This window comes from Bombina bombina, chromosome 7 (genome assembly GCF_027579735.1).
Source record: "Bombina bombina isolate aBomBom1 chromosome 7, aBomBom1.pri, whole genome shotgun sequence".
Classification (NCBI taxonomy): Eukaryota; Metazoa; Chordata; class Amphibia; order Anura; family Bombinatoridae; genus Bombina; species Bombina bombina.
Genome location: NC_069505.1, coordinates 243,090,187 through 243,110,181, shown reverse-complemented (window position 1 = coordinate 243,110,181; position 19,995 = coordinate 243,090,187). Strand labels below are relative to the sequence as shown.

The following is a 19,995-nucleotide window of genomic DNA, read 5'->3' as shown; positions in this document are numbered from 1 at the left end:
TCAGTGTCTTTGAGTCCCTCTCTGCATGGTGCAGCTTCAGTCTCAGTGTCTGCGAGTCCCTCTCTGCATGGTGCAGCTTCCGTCTCAGTGTCTGCGAGTCCCTCTCTGCATGGTGCAGCTTCCGTCTCAGTGTCTGCGAGTCCCTCTCTGCATGGTGCAGCTTCAGTCTTGGTGTCTGCGAGTCCCTCTCTGCATGGTGCAGCTTCCGTCTCAGTGTCTGCGAGTCCCTCTATGCATGGTGCAGCTTCCGTCTCAGTGTCTGCGAGTCCCTCTCTGCATAGTGCAGCTTCAGTCTTGGTGTCTGCGAGTCCCTCTCTGCATGGTGCAGCTTCTGTCTCGGTGTCTGCGAGTCCCTCTCTGCATGGTGCAGCTTCTGTCTCGGTGTCTGCGAGTCCCTCTCTACATGGTGCAGCTTCAGTCTCAGTGTCTGTAAGTCCCTCTCTGGATGGTGCAGCTTCAGTCTCAGTGTCTGTGAGTCCCTCTATGCATGATGCATATTCAGTGTCTGTGAGTCCCTCTCTGCATGATGCAGCTTCAGTCTCAGTGTCTGTGAGTCCCTCTCTGCATAGTGCAGCTTCAGTCTCAGTGTCTGTAAGTCCCTCTCTGCATGGTGCATCTTAAGTCTCAGTGTCTGAGTCCCTCTCTGCATGGTGCAATAGATCCTGACTGTGTGTTCCTGCAGTACAATAAGCTGAGTGTACCTTACCATGGTCATGCTTCTCTCAGTGTCTCCCTTCCAGTATAAAAGGATCTTTGTGTTCTCTCTACTCGTATCTCAGCATGTCCCTTAGCGTCTCTGTGCATCTCTAATTATAAAGAGGATGACATTTGTGGTTCCCACTGGACAGCTTGTCTTAGTGTTTGTGTGTTTCTTGATATAAAGGAGATGAGCTTTGTCCATTCCCTCTTCTTGCACTCATGTTCTCAGTTTGTTTCCCTCCGTATGTCAATGTCTTTGTGTAAATCTTAGTATGTCAGGAAGAAGTGCTAACCCATTAGTCAGGTCTTTTCCTTATCCATGTTGTGTTGTAGTGTGTGTGTGTGTGTGTGTGTGTGTGTCATTCTCTCATTATAGAGGTGTATGTACAACCATGTCAGTCTCTCATTGTGTGTGTGTCAGTATAGGAGTGTGCGTGTGTGTCACAGTGTCAGTATAGGAGTGTGCGTGGCACAGTGTCAGTATAGGTGCGTGCGTGTGTGTGTGGCACAGTGTCAGTATAGGAGTGTGCATGGCACAGTGTCAGTATAGGTGCGTGCGTGTGACACAGTGTCAGTATAGGTGCGTGTGTGTGTGTCACAGTGTCAGTATAGGTGCGTGTGTGTGTGTCACAGCGTCAGTCTCTCAGTATAGGCGTGTGTCACAATGTCAGTGTTTAAGTATAGGCGTGTCACAGTGTCAGTGTCGGCGTGTGTCACAGTGTCAGTGTCTCAGTATAGGCGTGTGTGTCACAGTGTCAGTGTCTCAGTATAGGTGTCTGTGTATGTCACAGTGTAAGTCTCTCAGTATAGGCGTGTGTGTATGTCACAGTCTCAGTCTCTCAGTGTAGGCATGTGTCACAGTGTCAGTCTCTCAGTATAGGTGTGTGTGTCACAGTGTCAGTCTCTCAGTATAGGTGTGTGTGTGTCACAGTGTCAGTCTCTCAGTATAGGTGTGTGTGTGTCACAGTGTCAGTCTCTCAGTATAGGTGTGTGTGTCACAGTGTCAGTCTCTCAGTATAGGTGTGTGTGTCACAGTGTCAGTCTCTCAGTATAGGTGTGTGTGTCACAGTGTCAGTCTCTCAGTATAGGTGTGTGTCACAGTGTCAGTCTCTCAGTATAGGCGTGTGTGCATGTTACAGTGTCAGTCTCTCAGTATAGGCGTGTGTGCATGTCACAGTGTCAGTCTCTCAGTATAGGCGTGTGTGCATGTCACAGTGTCAGTCTCTCAGTATAGGCGTGTGTCAGTCTCTCAGTATAGGCATGTGTCACAGTGTCAGTCTCTCAGTATAGGGATGTGTAACAGTGTCAGTCTCTCAGTATAGGGGTGTGTCACAGTGTCAGTCTCTCAGTATAAGCGTGTGTCACAGTGTCAGTCTCTCAGTATAGGTGTGTGTGTGTCAGTCCCTCAGTATAAGTATGTGTCACAGTATCAGTCTCTCAGTATAGGCGTGTGTGTCACAGTGTCAGTCTCTCAGTATAAGCGTGTGTCAGAGTGTCAGTCTCTCAGTATAGGTGTGTGTGTGTCAGTCTCTCAGTATAAGTATGTGTCACAGTATCAGTCTCTCAGTGTAGGCGTATGTGTGTAACAGTGTCAGTCTCTCAGTATAAGTGTGTGTGTCAGTCTCTCAGTATAGGCGTATGTGTGTGTCAGTCTCTCAGTATAGGCGTATGTGTGTAACAGTGTCAGTCTCAGTATAAGCGTGTGTCACAGTGTCAGTCTCTCAGTATAGGCGTGTGTCACAGTGTCAGTCTCTCAGTATAGGCGTATGTGTGTAACAGTGTCAGTCTCTCAGTATAAGTGTGTGTGTGTGTGTGTGTCAAAGTGTCAGTCTCTCAGTATAAGCGTGTGTCACAGTGTCAGTCTCTCAGTATAGGCGTATGTGTGTCTCACAGGGTCAGTATCTCAGTATAGGCGTGTGAGTATGTCACAGTGTCAGTCTCTCAGTATAGGGGTGTGTGTATGTCACATTGTCAATCTCTCAGTATAGGCGTGTGTCTCAGTGTCAGTCTCTCAGTATAGCCATGTGTGTATCACAGTGTCAGTCTTTCAGTATAGGCATGTGTCACAGTGTCAGTCTCTCAGTATAGGCGTGTGTGTATGTCACAGTGTCAGTCTCTCAGTATAGGCGTGTGTGTGTGTCACAGTGTCAGCCTCTCAGTATAGGCGTGTGAGTATGTCACAGTGTCAGTCTCTCAGTATAGGCGTGTGTGTATGTCACAGTGTCAGTCTCTCAGTATAGGCGTGTGTGTATGTCCCAGTGTCAGTCTCTCAGTATAGGCGTGTGTGTATGTCACAGTGTCAGTCTCTCAGTATAGGCGTGTGTGTGTGTCACAGTGTCAGTCTCTCAGTATAGGCGTGTGAGTATGTCACAGTGTCAGTCTCTCAGTATAGGCGTGTGTGTATGTCACAGTGTCAGTCTCTCAGTATAGGCGTGTGTGTATCACAGTGTCAGTCTCTCAGTATAGGCGTGTGTGTATGTCACAGTGTCAGTCTCTCAGTATAGGCGTGTGTGTGTGTCACAGTGTCAGTCTCTCAGTATAGGCGTGTGTGTATGTCACAGTGTCAGTCTCTCAGTATAGGCGTGTGTGTCACAGTGTCAGTCTCTCAGTATAGGCGTGTGAGTGTGTCACAGTGTCAGTCTCTCAGTATAGGCGTGTGAGTATGTCACAGTGTCAGTCTCTCAGTATAGGCGTGTGTGTGTGTCACAGTGTCAGTCTCTCAGTATAGGCGTGTGTGTATGTCACAGTGTCAGTCTCTCAGTATAGGCGTGTGTCACAGTGTCAGTCTCTCAGTATAGGCGTGTGAGTGTGTCACAGTGTCAGTCTCTCAGTATAGGCGTGTGAGTATGTCACAGTGTCAGTCTCTCAGTATAGGCGTGTGTGTCACAGTGTCAGTCTCTCAGTATAGGCGTGTGAGTGTGTCACAGTGTCAGTCTCTCAGTATAGGCGTGTGAGTATGTCACAGTGTCAGTCTCTCAGTATAGGCGTGTGTGTATGTCACAGTGTCAGTCTCTCAGTATAGGCGTGTGAGTGTGTCACAGTGTCAGTCTCTCAGTATAGGCGTGTGTGCATGTCACAGTGTCAGTCTCTAAGTATAGGCGTGTGTGTCACAGTGTCAGTCTCTCAGTATAGCCATGTGTGTATCACAGTGTCAGTCTCTCAGTATAGGCGTGTGTGTCACAGTGTCAGTCTCTCAGTATAGGCGTGTGTGTCACAGTGTCAGTCTCTCAGTATAGGCGTGTGTGTATGTCACAGTGTCAGTCTCTCAGTATAGGCGTGTGAGTATGTCACAGTGTCAGTCTCTCAGTATAGGCGTGTGTGTATGTCACAGTGTCAGTCTCTCAGTATAGGCGTGTGTGTCACAGTGTCAGTCTCTCAGTATAGGCGTGTGAGTATGTCACAGTGTCAGTCTCTCAGTATAGGCGTGTGTGTCACAGTGTCAGTCTCTCAGTATAGGCGTGTGTGTATGTCACAGTGTCAGTCTCTCAGTATAGGCGTGTGTGTGTGTCACAGTGTCAGTCTCTCAGTATAGGCGTGTGAGTATGTCACAGTGTCAGTCTCTCAGTATAGGCGTGTGTGTCACAGTGTCAGTCTCTCAGTATAGGCGTGTGAGTATGTCACAGTGTCAGTCTCTCAGTATAGGCGTGTGTGTCACAGTGTCAGTCTCTCAGTATAGGCGTGTGTGTATGTCACAGTGTCAGTCTCAAAGTATAGGCGTGTGTGTCACAGTGTCAGTCCCTCAGTATAGGCGTGCGTGTCACAGTGTCAGTCTCTCAGTATAGGCGTGTGTGTCACAGTGTCAGTCTCTCATTATAGGCGTGTGTGTGTCACAGTGTCACAGTGTCACACCCCTATACTGAGAGACTGACACTGTGACACACACACGCCTATAATGAGAGACTGACACTGTGACACACACGCCTATACTGAGAGACTGACTCTGTGACACACACACACCCCTATACTGAGAGACTGTGTGTGTCACAGAGTCAGTCTCTCAGTATAGATGTGTGTGTCACAGTGTCAGTATCTCAGTAAAGGCGTGTGTCACAGTGTCAGTCTCTCAGTATAGGCGTGTGTCACAGTGTCAGTCTCTCAGTATAGGCGTGTGCCACAGTGTCAGTCTCTCAGTATAGGCGTGTGTCACAGTGTCAGTCTCTCAGTATAGGCGTGTGTCACAGTGTCAGTCTCTCAGTATAGGCGTGTGTCACAGTGTCAGTTTCTCAGTATAGGCGTGTGTCACAGTGTCAGTCTTTCAGTATAGGCGTGTGTCACAGTGTCAGTCTCTCAGTATAGGCGTGTGTCACAGTGTCAGTCTCTTAGTATAGGTGTGTGTGTGTGTCACAGTGTCAGTCTCTCAGTATAGGCGTGTGTGTATGTCAGTCTCTCAGTATAGGCGTGTGTGTATGTCACAGTGTCAGTCTCTCAGTATAGGTGTGTGTGTCACAGTGTCAGTCTCTCAGTATAGGTGTGTGTCACAGTGTCAGTCTCTCAGTATAGGTGTGTGTGTCACAGTGTCAGTCTCTCAGTATAGGTGTGTGTGTCACAGTGTCAGTCTCTCAGTATAGGTGTGTGTGTGTCACAGTGTCAGTCTCTCAGTATAGGCGTGTGTCACAGTGTCAGTCTCTCAGTATAGGCGTGTGTCACAGTGTCAGTCTCTTAGTATAGGTGTGTGTGTGTGTCACAGTGTCAGTCTCTCAGTATAGGCGTGTGTGTATGTCAGTCTCTCAGTATAGGCGTGTGTCACAGTGTCAGTTTCTCAGTATAGGCGTGTGTCACAGTGTCAGTCTTTCAGTATAGGCGTGTGTCACAGTGTCAGTCTCTCAGTATAGGCGTGTGTCACAGTGTCAGTCTCTTAGTATAGGTGTGTGTGTGTGTCACAGTGTCAGTCTCTCAGTATAGGCGTGTGTGTATGTCAGTCTCTCAGTATAGGCGTGTGTGTATGTCCCAGTGTCAGTCTCTCAGTATAGGCGTGTGTGTATGTCACAGTGTCAGTCTCTCAGTATAGGCGTGTGTGTGTGTCACAGTGTCAGTCTCTCAGTATAGGCGTGTGAGTATGTCACAGTGTCAGTCTCTCAGTATAGGCGTGTGTGTATGTCACAGTGTCAGTCTCTCAGTATAGGCGTGTGTGTATCACAGTGTCAGTCTCTCAGTATAGGCGTGTGTGTATGTCACAGTGTCAGTCTCTCAGTATAGGCGTGTGTGTGTGTCACAGTGTCAGTCTCTCAGTATAGGCGTGTGTGTATGTCACAGTGTCAGTCTCTCAGTATAGGCGTGTGTGTCACAGTGTCAGTCTCTCAGTATAGGCGTGTGAGTGTGTCACAGTGTCAGTCTCTCAGTATAGGCGTGTGAGTATGTCACAGTGTCAGTCTCTCAGTATAGGCGTGTGTGTGTGTCACAGTGTCAGTCTCTCAGTATAGGCGTGTGTGTATGTCACAGTGTCAGTCTCTCAGTATAGGCGTGTGTCACAGTGTCAGTCTCTCAGTATAGGCGTGTGAGTGTGTCACAGTGTCAGTCTCTCAGTATAGGCGTGTGAGTATGTCACAGTGTCAGTCTCTCAGTATAGGCGTGTGTGTCACAGTGTCAGTCTCTCAGTATAGGCGTGTGAGTGTGTCACAGTGTCAGTCTCTCAGTATAGGCGTGTGAGTATGTCACAGTGTCAGTCTCTCAGTATAGGCGTGTGTGTATGTCACAGTGTCAGTCTCTCAGTATAGGCGTGTGAGTGTGTCACAGTGTCAGTCTCTCAGTATAGGCGTGTGTGTATGTCACAGTGTCAGTCTCTAAGTATAGGCGTGTGTGTCACAGTGTCAGTCTCTCAGTATAGCCATGTGTGTATCACAGTGTCAGTCTCTCAGTATAGGCGTGTGTGTCACAGTGTCAGTCTCTCAGTATAGGCGTGTGTGTCACAGTGTCAGTCTCTCAGTATAGGCGTGTGTGTATGTCACAGTGTCAGTCTCTCAGTATAGGCGTGTGAGTATGTCACAGTGTCAGTCTCTCAGTATAGGCGTGTGTGTATGTCACAGTGTCAGTCTCTCAGTATAGGCGTGTGTGTCACAGTGTCAGTCTCTCAGTATAGGCGTGTGAGTATGTCACAGTGTCAGTCTCTCAGTATAGGCGTGTGTGTCACAGTGTCAGTCTCTCAGTATAGGCGTGTGTGTATGTCACAGTGTCAGTCTCTCAGTATAGGCGTGTGTGTGTGTCACAGTGTCAGTCTCTCAGTATAGGCGTGTGAGTATGTCACAGTGTCAGTCTCTCAGTATAGGCGTGTGTGTCACAGTGTCAGTCTCTCAGTATAGGCGTGTGAGTATGTCACAGTGTCAGTCTCTCAGTATAGGCGTGTGTGTCACAGTGTCAGTCTCTCAGTATAGGCGTGTGTGTATGTCACAGTGTCAGTCTCAAAGTATAGGCGTGTGTGTCACAGTGTCAGTCCCTCAGTATAGGCGTGCGTGTCACAGTGTCAGTCTCTCAGTATAGGCGTGTGTGTCACAGTGTCAGTCTCTCATTATAGGCGTGTGTGTGTCACAGTGTCACAGTGTCACACCCCTATACTGAGAGACTGACACTGTGACACACACACGCCTATAATGAGAGACTGACACTGTGACACACACGCCTATACTGAGAGACTGACTCTGTGACACACACACACCCCTATACTGAGAGACTGTGTGTGTCACAGAGTCAGTCTCTCAGTATAGATGTGTGTGTCACAGTGTCAGTATCTCAGTAAAGGCGTGTGTCACAGTGTCAGTCTCTCAGTATAGGCGTGTGTCACAGTGTCAGTCTCTCAGTATAGGCGTGTGCCACAGTGTCAGTCTCTCAGTATAGGCGTGTGTCACAGTGTCAGTCTCTCAGTATAGGCGTGTGTCACAGTGTCAGTCTCTCAGTATAGGCGTGTGTCACAGTGTCAGTTTCTCAGTATAGGCGTGTGTCACAGTGTCAGTCTTTCAGTATAGGCGTGTGTCACAGTGTCAGTCTCTCAGTATAGGCGTGTGTCACAGTGTCAGTCTCTTAGTATAGGTGTGTGTGTGTGTCACAGTGTCAGTCTCTCAGTATAGGCGTGTGTGTATGTCAGTCTCTCAGTATAGGCGTGTGTGTATGTCACAGTGTCAGTCTCTCAGTATAGGTGTGTGTGTCACAGTGTCAGTCTCTCAGTATAGGTGTGTGTCACAGTGTCAGTCTCTCAGTATAGGTGTGTGTGTCACAGTGTCAGTCTCTCAGTATAGGTGTGTGTGTCACAGTGTCAGTCTCTCAGTATAGGTGTGTGTGTGTCACAGTGTCAGTCTCTCAGTATAGGCGTGTGTCACAGTGTCAGTCTCTCAGTATAGGCGTGTGTCACAGTGTCAGTCTCTCAGTATAGGCGTGTGTCACAGTGTCAGTCTCTCAGTATAGGCGTGTGTGTATGTCAGTGTCAGTCTCTCAGTATAGGCGTGTGTGTCAGTCTCTTAGTATAGGCGTGTGTCTCACAGTGTCAGTCTCTCAGTATAGGCGTGTGTCACAGTGTCAGTCTCTCAGTATAGGGGTGTGTGTGTCACAGCGTGAGTCTCTCAGTATAGGCGTGTCTCACAGTGTCAGTCTCTCAGTATAGGCTTGTCTCACAGTGTCAGTCTCTCAGTATAGGCGTGTGTGTCACAGTGTCAGTCTCTCAGTATAGGGGTATGTGTGTCGCAGTGTCAGTCTCTCAGTGTAGGCGTATGTGTGTAACAGTGCCAGTCTCTCAGTATAAGTGTGTGTGTGTGTGTGTGTCAAAGTGTCAGTCTCTCAGTATAAGCGTGTGTCACAGTGTCAGTCTCTCAGTATAGGCGTATGTGTGTCTCACAGTGTCAGTATCTCAGTATAGGCGTGTCACATTGTCAATCTCTCAGTATAGGCGTGTGTCTCAGTGTCAGTCTCTCAGTATAGCCATGTGTGTATCACAGTGTCAGTCTTTCAGTATAGGCGTGTGTGTATGTCACAGTGTCAGTCTTTCAGTATAGAAGTGTGTGTATGTCACAGTGTCAGTCTCTCAGTATAAGCGTGTGTCACAGTGTCAGTCTCTCAGTATAAGCGTGTCACAGTGTCAGTCTCTCAGTATAGGTGTGTGTGTGTCACAGTGTCAGTCTCAGTATAGGTGTGTGTCACAGTGTCAGTCTCTCATTATAGGCGTGTGTCACAGTGTCAGTCTCTCAGTATAGGGGGGTGTGTGTCAGAGTCAGTCTTTCAGTATAGGCTTGTGTGTATGTCACAGTGTCAGTCTCTCAGTATAGGCTTGTGTGTATGTCACAGTGTCAGTCTCTCAGTATAGGCTTGTGTGTATGTCACAGTGTCAGTCTCTCAGTATAGGCTTGTGTGTATGTCACAGTGTCAGTCTCTCAGTATAGGCTTGTGTGTATGTCACAGTGTCAGTCTCTCAGTATAGGCGTGTGTGTATGTCACAGTGTCAGTCTCTCAGTATAGGCGTGTGTGTATGTCACAGTGTCAGTCTCTCAGTATAGGCGTGTGTGTATGTCACAGTGTCAGTCTCTCAGTATAGGCGTGTGTGTATGTCACAGTGTCAGTCCCTCAGTATAGGCGTGTGTGTCACAGTGTCAGTCTCTCAGTATAGGCGTGTGTGTCACAGTGTCAGTCTCTCAGTATAAGCGTGTCACAGTGTCAGTCTCTCAGTATAAGCGTGTGTCACAATGTCAGTCTCTCAGTATAAGCGTGTGTCACAGTGTCAGTCTCTCAGTATAAGCGTGTGTCACAGTGTCAGTCTCTCAGTATAAGCGTGTGTCACAGTGTCAGTCTCTCAGTATAAGCGTGTGTCACAGTGTCAGTCTCTCAGTATAGGTGTGTGTGTGTCACAGTGTCAGTCTCAGTATAGGTGTGTGTCACAGTGTCAGTCTCTCAGTATAGGTGTGTGTGTGTCACAGTTTCAGTCTCAGTATAGGTGTGTTACAGTGTCAGTCTCTCAGTATAGGTGTGTGTGTGTCAGTGTCAGTCTCAGTATAGGTGTGTGTCACAGTGTCAGTCTCTCAGTATAGGTGTGTGTCACAGTGTCAGTCTCTCAGTATAGGTGTGTGTCACAGTGTCAGTCTCTCAGTATAGGTGTGTGTCACAGTGTCAGTCTCTCAGTATAGGTGTCTGTGTGTGTCACAGTGTCAGTCTCAGTATACGTGTGTCTCACAGTGTCAGTCTCTCAGTATAGGCGTGTCACAGTGTCAGTCTCTCAGTATACGTGTGTCTCACAGTGTCAGTCTCTCAGTATAGGCGTGTCACAGTGTCAGTCTCTCAGTATACGTGTGTCTCACAGTGTCAGTCTCTCAGTATAGGCGTGTCACAGTGTCAGTCTCTCAGTATAGGCGTGTGTGTATGTCCCAGTGTCAGTCTCTCAGTATAGGCGTGTGTGTATGTCACAGTGTCAGTCTCTCAGTATAGGCGTGTGTGTATGTACCAGTGTCAGTCTCTCAGTATAGGCGTGTGTGTATGTACCAGTGTCAGTCTCTCAGTATAGGCGCGTGTGTATGTCACAGTGTCAGTCTCTCAGTAAAGGCGTGTGTGTATGTCACAGTGTCAGTCTCTCAGTAAAGGCGTGTGTGTCACAATGTCAGTGTCTCAGTATAGGCGTGTGTGTCACAGTGTCAGTGTCTCAGTATAGGCGTGTGTGTCACAGTGTTAGTGTCTCAGTATAGGCGTATGTGTGTCACAGTGTCAGTCTCTCAGTATAGGTGTGTGTGTGTGTCACAGTGTCAGTCTCAGTATAGGTGTGTGTCACAGCGTCAGTCTCTTAGTATAGGTGTGTGTGTGTGTGTCACAGTGTCAGTCTCAGCATAAGTGTGTCACAGTGTCAGTCTCTCAGTAAAGGCGTGTGTATGTCACAAAGATCAGTCTCCAGTATAAGTGCATGTCACAGTGTCAGTCTCTCAGTATAGGCGTGTGTCACAGTGTCAGTCTCTCAGTATAGGGGTGTGTGTGTCACAGTGTGAGTCTCTCAGTATAGGCGTGTCTCACAGTGTCAGTCTCTCAGTATAGGCGTGTCTCACAGTGTCAGTCTCTCAGTATAGGCGTGTGTGTGTCACAGTGTCAGTCTCTCAGTACAGGTGTGTGTGTGTGTCACAGTGTGAGTCTCTCAGTATAGGGGTATGTGTGTCGCAGTGTCAGTCTCTCAGTGTAGGCGTATGTGTGTAACAGTGTCAGTCTCTCAGTATAAGCGTGTGTGTGTCTCACAGTGTCAGTCTCTCAGTATAGGCGTATGTGTGTCTCACAGTGTCAGTATCTCAGTATAGGCGTGTCACATTGTCAATCTCTCAGTATAGGCGTGAGTCTCAGTGTCAGTCTCTCAGTATAGCCGTGTGTGTATCACAGTGTCAGTCTTTCAGTATAGGCGTGTGTGTATCACTGTGTCAGTCTTTCAGTATAGGCGTGTGTGTATGTCACAGTGTCAGTCTCTCAGTATAGGCGTGTGTGTATGTCACAGTGTAAGTCTCTCAGTATAGGCGTGTGTGTATGTCACAGTGTCAGTCTCTCAGTATAAGCGTGTGTGTATGTCACAGTGTCAGTCTCTCAGTATAAGCGTGTGTGTATGTCACAGTGTCAGTCCCTCAGTATAGGCGTGTGTGTATGTCAGTCTCTCAGTATAGGCGTGTGTGTCACAGTGTCAGTCTCTCAGTATAGGCGTGTGTGTCACAGTGTCAGTCTCTCAGTATAGGCGTGTGTCACAGTGTCAGTCTCTCAGTATAAGCGTGTGTCACAGTGTCAGTCTCTCAGTATAGGCGTGTGTGTCACAGTGTCAGTCTCTCAGTATAAGCGTGTGTCACAGTGTCAGTCTCTCAGTATAAGCGTGTGTCACAGTGTCAGTCTCTCAGTATAAGCGTGTGTCACAGTGTCAGTCTCTCAGTATAAGTGTGTGTCACAGTGTCAGTCTCTCAGTATAAGTGTGTGTCACAGTGTCAGTCTCTCAGTATAAGCGTGTGTCACAGTGTCAGTCTCTCAGTATAAGCGTGTGTCACAGTGTCAGTCTCTCAGTATAAGCGTGTGTCACAGTGTCAGTCTCTCAGTATAAGCGTGTGTCACAGTGTCAGTCTCTCAGTATAGGTGTGTGTGTCACAGTGTCAGTCTCAGTATAGGTGTGTGTAACAGTGTCAGTCTCTCAGTATAGGTGTGTGTGTGTCCCAGTGTCAGTCTCAGTATAGGTGTGTGTCACAGTGTCAGTCTCTCAGTATAGGTGTGTGTGTGTCACAGTGTCAGTCTCCGTATAGGTGTGTGTCACAGTGTCAGTCTCTCAGTATAGGTGTGTGTGTGTGTCACAGTGTCAGTCTCCGTATAGGTGTGTGTCACAGTGTCAGTCTCTCAGTATAGGTGTGTGTGTCACAGTGTCAGTCTCTCAGTATAGGTGTGTGTCACAGTGTCAGTCTCTCAGTATAGGTGTGTGTCACAGTGTCAGTCTCTTAGTATAGGTGTGTGTGTGTGTCACAGTGTCAGTCTCTCAGTATAGGTGTGTGTCACAGTGTCAGTCTCTCAGTATAGGCGTGTGTCACAGTGTCAGTCTCTCAGTATAGGCGTGTGTCACAGTGTCAGTCTCTCAGTATAGGTGTGTGTGTGTCACAAAGATCAGTCTCCAGTATAAGTGCGTGTCACAGTGTCAGTCTCAGTATAGGTGTGTGTGTGTCACAGTTTCAGTCTCTCAGTATAGGTGTGTGTCACAGTGTCAGTATATCAGTATAGGCGTGTCACATTGTCAATCTCTCAGTATAGGCGTGTGTCTCACAGTGTCAGTCTCTCAGTATAGTCATGTGTGTATCACAGTGTCAGTCTTTCAGTATAGGCGTGTGTGTATGTCCCAGTGTCAGTCTCTCAGTATAGGCGTGTGTGTCACAGTGTCAGTCTCTCAGTATAGGCGTGTGTGTCACAGTGTCAGTCTCTCAGTATAGGCGTGTGTGTATGTCCCAGTGTCAGTCTCTCAGTATAGGCGTGTGTGTATGTCCCAGTGTCAGTCTCTCAGTATAGGCGTGTGTGTATGTCCCAGTGTCAGTCTCTCAGTATAGGCGTGTGTGTGTATGTCCCAGTGTCAGTCTCTCAGTATAGGCGTGTGTGTGTATGTCCCAGTGTCAGTCTCTCAGTATAGGCGTGTGTGTATGTCACAGTGTCAGTCTCTCAGTATAGGCTTGTGTGTGTGTCACAGTGTCAGTCTCTCAGTATAGGCTTGTGTGTATGTCACAGTGTCAGTCTCTCAGTATAGGCTTGTGTGTATGTCCCAGTGTCAGTCTCTCAGTATAGGCGTGTGTGTATGTCCCAGTGTCAGTCTCTCAGTATAGGCTTGTGTGTATGTCACAGTGTCAGTCCCTCAGTAAAGGCGTGCGTGTCACAGTGTCAGTCTCTCAGTATAGGCGTGCGTGTCACAGTGTCAGTGTCTCAGTATAGGCGTGTGTCACAGTGTTAGTGTCTCACTATAGGCGTGTGTGTCACAGTGTCAGTCTCTCAGTATAAGCGTGTGTGTTACAGTGTCAGTCTCTCAGTATAGGTGTGTGTGTCACAGTGTCAGTCTCTCAGTATAGGTGTGTGTCACAGTGACAGTCTCTCAGTATAGGTGTGCGTGTGTCACAGTGTCAGTCTCAGTATAGGTGTGTGTCACAGTGTCAGTCTCTCAGTATAGGTGTGTGTATGTCCCAGTGTCAGTCTCTCGGTATAGGTGTGTGTGTGTCACAGTGTCAGTCTCAGTATAGGTGTGTGTCACAGTGTCAATCTCTCAGTATAGGTGTGTGTGTGTCACAGTGTCAGTCTCAGTATAGGTGTGTGTCACAGTGTCAGTCTCAGTATAGGTGTGTGTCACAGTGTCAGTCTCTCAGTATAGGTATGTGTGTGTGTCACAGTGTTAGTCTCAGTATACGTGTGTCTCACAGTGTCAGTCTCTCAGTATAGGCGTGTGTCAGTGTCAGTCTCTCAGTATAGGTGTGTGTGCGTCACAGTGTTAGTCTCCAGTATAAGTGTGTGTCCCAATGTCAGTCTCTCAGTATAGGTGTGTGTGTGTCACAGTTTCAGTCTCTCAGTATAGGCGTGTGTCACAGTGTCAGTCTCTCAGTATAGGCGTGTGTGTGTCTCAGTGTCAGTATATCAGTATAGGCGTGTTACATTGTCAATCTCTCAGTATAGGCGTGTGTGTATCACAGTGTCAGCCTTTCAGTATAGGTGTGTGTCCCAGTGTCAGTCTCTCAGTATAGGCGTGTGTGTATGTCACAGTGTCAGTCTCTCAGTATAGGCGTGTGTGTATGTCACAGTGTCAGTCTCTCAGTATAGGCGTGTGTGTATGTACCAGTGTCAGTCTCTCAGTATAGGCGTGTGTGTATGTACCAGTGTCAGTCTCTCAGTAAAGGCGTGTGTGTATGTCACAGTGTCAGTCCCTCAGTAAAGGCGTGTGTGTCACAGTGTCAGTCTCTCAGTATAGGCGTGCGTGTCACAGTGTCAGTGTCTCAGTATAGGCGTGTGTGTCACAGTGTTAGTGTCTCAGTATAGGCGTGTGTGTGTCACAGTGTCAGTCTCAGTATAGGTGTGTGTCACAGTGTCAGTCTCAGTATAGGTGTGTGTCACAATTTCAGTCTCTTAGTATAGGTGTGTGTGTGTGTGTCACAGTGTCAGTCTCTCAGTATAGGTGTGTGTCACAGTGTCAGTATATCAGTATAGGCGTGTCACATTGTCAATCTCTCAGTATAGGCGTGTGTCACAGTGTCAGTCTCTCAGTATAGGCGTGTGTCACAGTGTCAGTCTCTCAGTATAGGTGTGTGTGTGTGTCACAAAGATCAGTCTCCAGTATAAGTGCATGTCACAGTGTCAGTCTCTCAGTATAGGTGTGTGTGTGTCACAGTTTCAGTCTCTCAGTATAGGTGTGTGTCACAGTGTCAGTATATCAGTATAGGCGTGTCACATTGTCAATCTCTCAGTATAGGCGTGTGTCACAGTGTCAGTCTCTCAGTATAGGCGTGTGTCACAGTGTCAGTCTCTCAGTATAGGTGTGTGTGTGTCAAAAAGATCAGTCTCCAGTATAAGTGCATGTCACAGTGTCAGTCTCTCAGTATAGGTGTGTGTGTGTCACAGTTTCAGTCTCTCAGTATAGGTGTGTGTCACAGTGTCAGTATATCAGTATAGGCGTGTCACATTGTCAATCTCTCAGTATAGGCGTGTATCTCACAGTGTCAGTCTCTCAGTATAGCCATGTGTGTATCACAGTGTCAGTCTTTCAGTATAGGCGTGTGTGTATGTCCCAGTGTCAGTCTCTCAGTATAGGCGTGTGTGTATGTCCCAGTGTCAGTCTCTCAGTATAGGCGTGTGTGTATGTCCCAGTGTCAGTCTCTCAGTATAGGCGTGTGTGTATGTCCCAGTGTCAGTCTCTCAGTATAGGCGTGTGTGTATGTCCCAGTGTCAGTCTCTCAGTATTGGCGTGTGTGTATGTCCCAGTGTCAGTCTCTCAGTATAGGCGTGTGTGTATGTCCCAGTGTCAGTCTCTCAGTATAGGCGTGTGTGTATGTCCCAGTGTCAGTCTCTCAGTATAGGCGTGTGTGTATGTCCCAGTGTCAGTCTCTCAGTATAGGCGTGTGTGTATGTCCCAGTGTCAGTCTCTCAGTATAGGCGTGTGTGTATGTCCCAGTGTCAGTCTCTCAGTATAGGCGTGTATGTCCCAGTGTCAGTCTCTCAGTATAGGTGTGTGTGTATGTCCCAGTGTCAGTCTCTCAGTATAGGCGTGTGTGTATGTCACAGTGTCAGTCTCTCAGTATAGGCGTGTGTGTATGTCACAGTGTCAGTCTCTCAGTATAGGCGTGTGTGTCCCAGTGTCAGTCTCTCAGTATAGGCGTGTGTGTCCCAGTGTCAGTCTCTCAGTATAGGCGTGTGTGTCCCAGTGTCAGTCTCTCAGTATAGGCGTGTGTGTGTATGTCCCAGTGTCAGTCTCTCAGTATAGGCGTGTGTGTATGTCACAGTGTCAGTCTCTCAGTATAGGCGTGTGTGTATGTCACAGTGTCAGTCTCTCAGTATAGGCGTGTGTGTGTCACAGTGTCAGTCTCTCAGTATAGGCGTGTGTGTATGTCCCAGTGTCAGTCCCTCAGTATAGGCGTGCGTGTCACAGTGTCAGTGTCTCAGTATAGGCGTGTGTGTCACAGTGTTAGTGTCTCACTATAGGCGTGTGTGTATCACAGTGTCAGTCTCTCAGTATAAGCGTGTGTCACAGTGTCAGTCTCTCAGTATAGGTGTGTGTGTGTCACAGTGTCAGTCTCTCAGTATAGGCGTGTGTGTGTGTGTCACAGTGTCAGTCTCTCAGTATAGGCGTGTGTGTATGTCAGTGTCACAGTGTCAGTCTCTCAGTATAGGTGTGTGTGTGTCACAGTGTCAGTCTCTCAGTATAGGTGTGTGTGTGTGTATGTCACAGTGTCAATCTCTCAGTATAGGCGTGTGTGTGTCACAGTGTCAATCTCTCAGTATAGGCGCGTGTGTATGTCACAGTGTCAGTCTCTTAGTATAGGCGCGTGTGTATGTCACAGTGTCAGTCTCTTAGTATAAGCGTGTGTCACAGTGTCAGTCTCTCAGTATAGGCGTGTGTGTGTCACAGTGTCAGTCTCTCAGTATAGGCGTGTGTGTGTCACAGTGTCAGTCTCTCAGTACAGCAGTGTGGTTGTCACAGTGTCAGTCTCTCAGTATAGGCGTGTGAGTGTGTGTCCGTCTATCAGTATAGGCATGTGTCACAGTGTCAGTCTCTCAGTATAGGTGTGTGTGTCACAGTGTCAGTCTCTCAGTATAGGCGTGTGTGTCACAGTGTCAGTCTCTCAGTATAGGCGTGTGTGTCACAGTGTCAGTCTCTCAGTATAGGTGTGTGTGTCACAGTGTCAGTCTCTCAGTATAGTCGTGTGTGTGTATGTCACAGTGTCAGTCTCTGTCAGCTGTGGTGTATTAGGGTACAGTGTGAGTATACCATCAGTAGCTGTAGTGTATTAGGGTACAGTGTGAGTATACCATCAATAGCTGTAGTGTATTAGGATATAGTGCGGGTATACCATCAATAGCTGTAGTGTATTAGGATACAGTGTGAGTATACCATCAATAGCTGTAGTGTATTAGGATACAGTGTGAGTATACCATCAATAGCTGTAGTGTATTAGGATACAGTGTGAGTATACCATCAATACCTGTAGTGTATTAGGCTACAGTGTGAGTATACCATCAATACCTGTAGTGTATTAGGGTACAGTGTGTGTATATACCATCAGTAGCTGTAGTGTATTAGGGTACAGTGTGTGTATATACCATCAGTAGCTGTGGTATTAGGGTACAGTGTGTGTATACCAGCAGTAGCTGTGGTGTATTAGGATACAGTGCGAGAATACTATTAGTAGCTGTAGTGTATTAGGGTACAGTGTGTGTATACCAGCAGTAGCTGTGGTGTATTAGGGTACAGTGTGTGTATACCATCAGTAGCTGTAGTGTATTAGGGCACAGTGTGTGTATTAGGGTACAGTGTGTGTATACCATCAGTAGCTGTAGTGTATTAGGGCACAGTGTATGTATACCATCAGTAGCTGTAGTGTATTAGGGTACAGTGTGTGTATACCAGCAGTAGCTGTAGTGTATTAGGGTACAGTGTGTGTATACCAGCAGTAGCTGTAGTGTAATAGGGTACAGTGTGTGTATTAGGGTACAGTGTGTGTATACCAGCAGTAGCTGTAATGTATTAGGGTACAGTGTGTGTATGAGGGTAAAGTGTGTGTATACCATCAGTAGCTGTAGTGTATTAGGGTACATCGTGTGTATATCAGCAGTAGCTGTAGTGTATTAGGGGTACAGTGTGTGTATTATGGTACAGTGTGTGTATACTAGCAGTAGCTGTAGAGTATTAGGGTACAGTGTGTGTATGAGGGTACAGTGTGTGTATACCAGCAGTATCTGTAGTGCATTAGGGTACAGTGTGTGTATTAGGGTACAGTGTGTGTATAGCAGCAGTAGCTGTAGTGTATTAGGGTACAGTGTGTGTATTAGGGTACAGTGTGTATACCATCAGTAGCTGTAGTGTATTAGGGTACAGTGTGTGTATACCAGCAGTAGCTGTAGTGTATTAGGGTACAGTGTGTGTATTATGGTACAGTGTGTGTATACTAGCAGTAGCTGTAGAGTATTAGGGTACAGTGTGTGTATGAGGGTACAGTGTGTGTATACCAGCAGTAGCTGTAGTGCATTAGGGTACAGTGTGTGTATTAGGGTACAGTGTGTATACCATCAGTAGCTGTAGTGTATTAGGGTACAGTGTGTGTATACCAGCAGTAGCTGTAGTGTATTAGGGTACAGTGTGTGTATACCAGCAGTAGCTGTAGTGTATTAGGGTACAGTGTGTGTATACTAGCAGTAGCTGTAGTGTATTAGGGTACAGTGTGTGTATACCAGCAGTAGCTGTAGTGTATTAGGGTACAGTGTGTGTATACCAGCAGTAGCTTCAGTGTATTAGGGTACAGTGTGTGTATATCAGCAGTAGCTGCAGTGTATTAGGGTACAGTGTGTGTATACCAGCAGTAGCTGTAGTGTATTAGGGTACAGTGCGTGTATACCAGCAGTAGCTGCAGTGTATTAGGGTACAGTGTGTGTATGAGGGTACAGTGCGTGTATACCATCAGTAGCTGTAGTGTATTAAGGTACAGTGTGTGTATGAGGGTACAGTGTGTGTATACCATCAGTAGCTGTAGTGTATTAGGGTACAGTGTGTGTATTAGGGTACAGTGTGTGTATACCAGCAGTAGCTGTAGTGTATTAGGGTACAGTGTGTGTATGAGGGTACAGTGTGTGTATACCATCAGTAGCTGTAGTGTATTAGGGTACAGTGAGTGTATGAGGGTACAGTGTGTGTATACCAGCAGTAGCTGTAGTTTATTGGGGTACAGTGTGTGTATTCCAGCAGTAGCTGTAGTGTATTAGGGTACAGTGAGTGTATGAGGGTACAGTGTGTGTATACCAGCAGTAGCTGTAGTGTATTGGGGTACAGTGTGTGTATTCCAGCAGTAGCTGTAGTGTATTAGGGTACAGTGTGTGTATTAGGGTACAGTGTGTGTATACTAGCAGTAGCTGTAGTGTATTAGGGTACAGTGTGTGTATGAGGGTACAGTGTGTGTATACCATCAGTAGCTGTAGTGTATTAGGGTACAGTGAGTGTATACCAGCAGTAGCTGTAGTGTATTGGGGTACAGTGTGTGTATTCCAGCAGTAGCTGTAGTGTATTAGGGTACAGTGTGTGTATTCCAGCAGTAGCTGTAGTGTATTAGGGTACAGTGTGTGTATTAGGGTACAGTGTGTGTATTAGGGTACAGTGTGTGTATACTAGCAGTAGCTGTAGTGTATGAGGGTACAGTATGTGTATACCAGCAGTAGCTGTAGTGTATTAGGGTACAGTGTGTGTATTAGGGTACAGTGTGTGTATACCATCAGTAGCTGTAGTGTTTTAGGGTACAGTGTGTGTATTAGGGTAAACACTGTACAGTGTGTATACCATCAGTAGCTGTAGTGTATTAGGGTACAGTGTGTGTATTAGGGTACAGTGTGTGTATACCATCAGTAGATGTAGTGTGTTAGGGTACAGTGTGTGTATTAGGGTACAGTGTGTGTATACCATCAGTAGATGTAGTGTGTTAGGGTACAGTGTGTGTATACCAGCAGTAGCTGTAGTGTATTAGGGTACAGTGTGTGTATACCAGCAGTAGCTGTAGTGTATTAGGGTACAGTGTGTGTATACTAGCAGTAGCTGTAGTGTATTAGGGTACAGTGTGTGTATACTAGCAGTAGCTGCAGTGTATTAGGGTACAATGTGTGTATACTAGCAGTAGCTGTAGTGTATTAGGGTACAGTGTGTGTATTAGGGTAAAGTGTGTGTATACCAGCAGTAGCTGTAGTGTATTAGGGTACAGTGTGTGTATACCAGCAGTAGCTGTAGTGTATTAGGGTACAGTGTGTGTATACTAGCAGTAGCTGCAGTGTATTAGGGTACAATGTGTGTATACTAGCAGTAGCTGTAGTGTATTAGGGTACAGTGTGTGTATTAGGGTAAAGTGTGTGTATACCAGCAGTAGCTGTAGTGTATTAGGGTACAGTGTGTGTATGAGGGTACAGTGTGTGTATACCAGCAGTATTGTATTAGGGTGCAGGACTAACTTGTCAGCCTTGTCCTCTAGCCGCCTTCTTTTCTTCTCCCTATAAAGACAGAGAGAGAATAAAAGAAGGTGTGAGTGGGAGCGGGCGCGGGGCGGGCCTGTGTATGATCTGTGCGGATACTCACGGCTCCACGGCATCCGCCATGTCTGACCCAGAGTGCAGCGCGGTAGA

General features: G+C 47.1%; 1 protein-coding gene across 1 annotated transcript in view; it reads right to left on the bottom strand.

The window, feature by feature from the left end:
• The window catches only part of UBA3 (ubiquitin like modifier activating enzyme 3), a gene marked incomplete in the record, with an annotated part of 304,856 nt that extends 284,861 nt beyond the window's left edge, over positions 1 to 19,995 (bottom strand). The window contains 2 exon segments of the mRNA XM_053720683.1: positions 19,825 to 19,863; positions 19,949 to 19,995. Of these exon segments, the coding sequence (XP_053576658.1) occupies positions 19,825 to 19,863; positions 19,949 to 19,968 (59 nt within the window).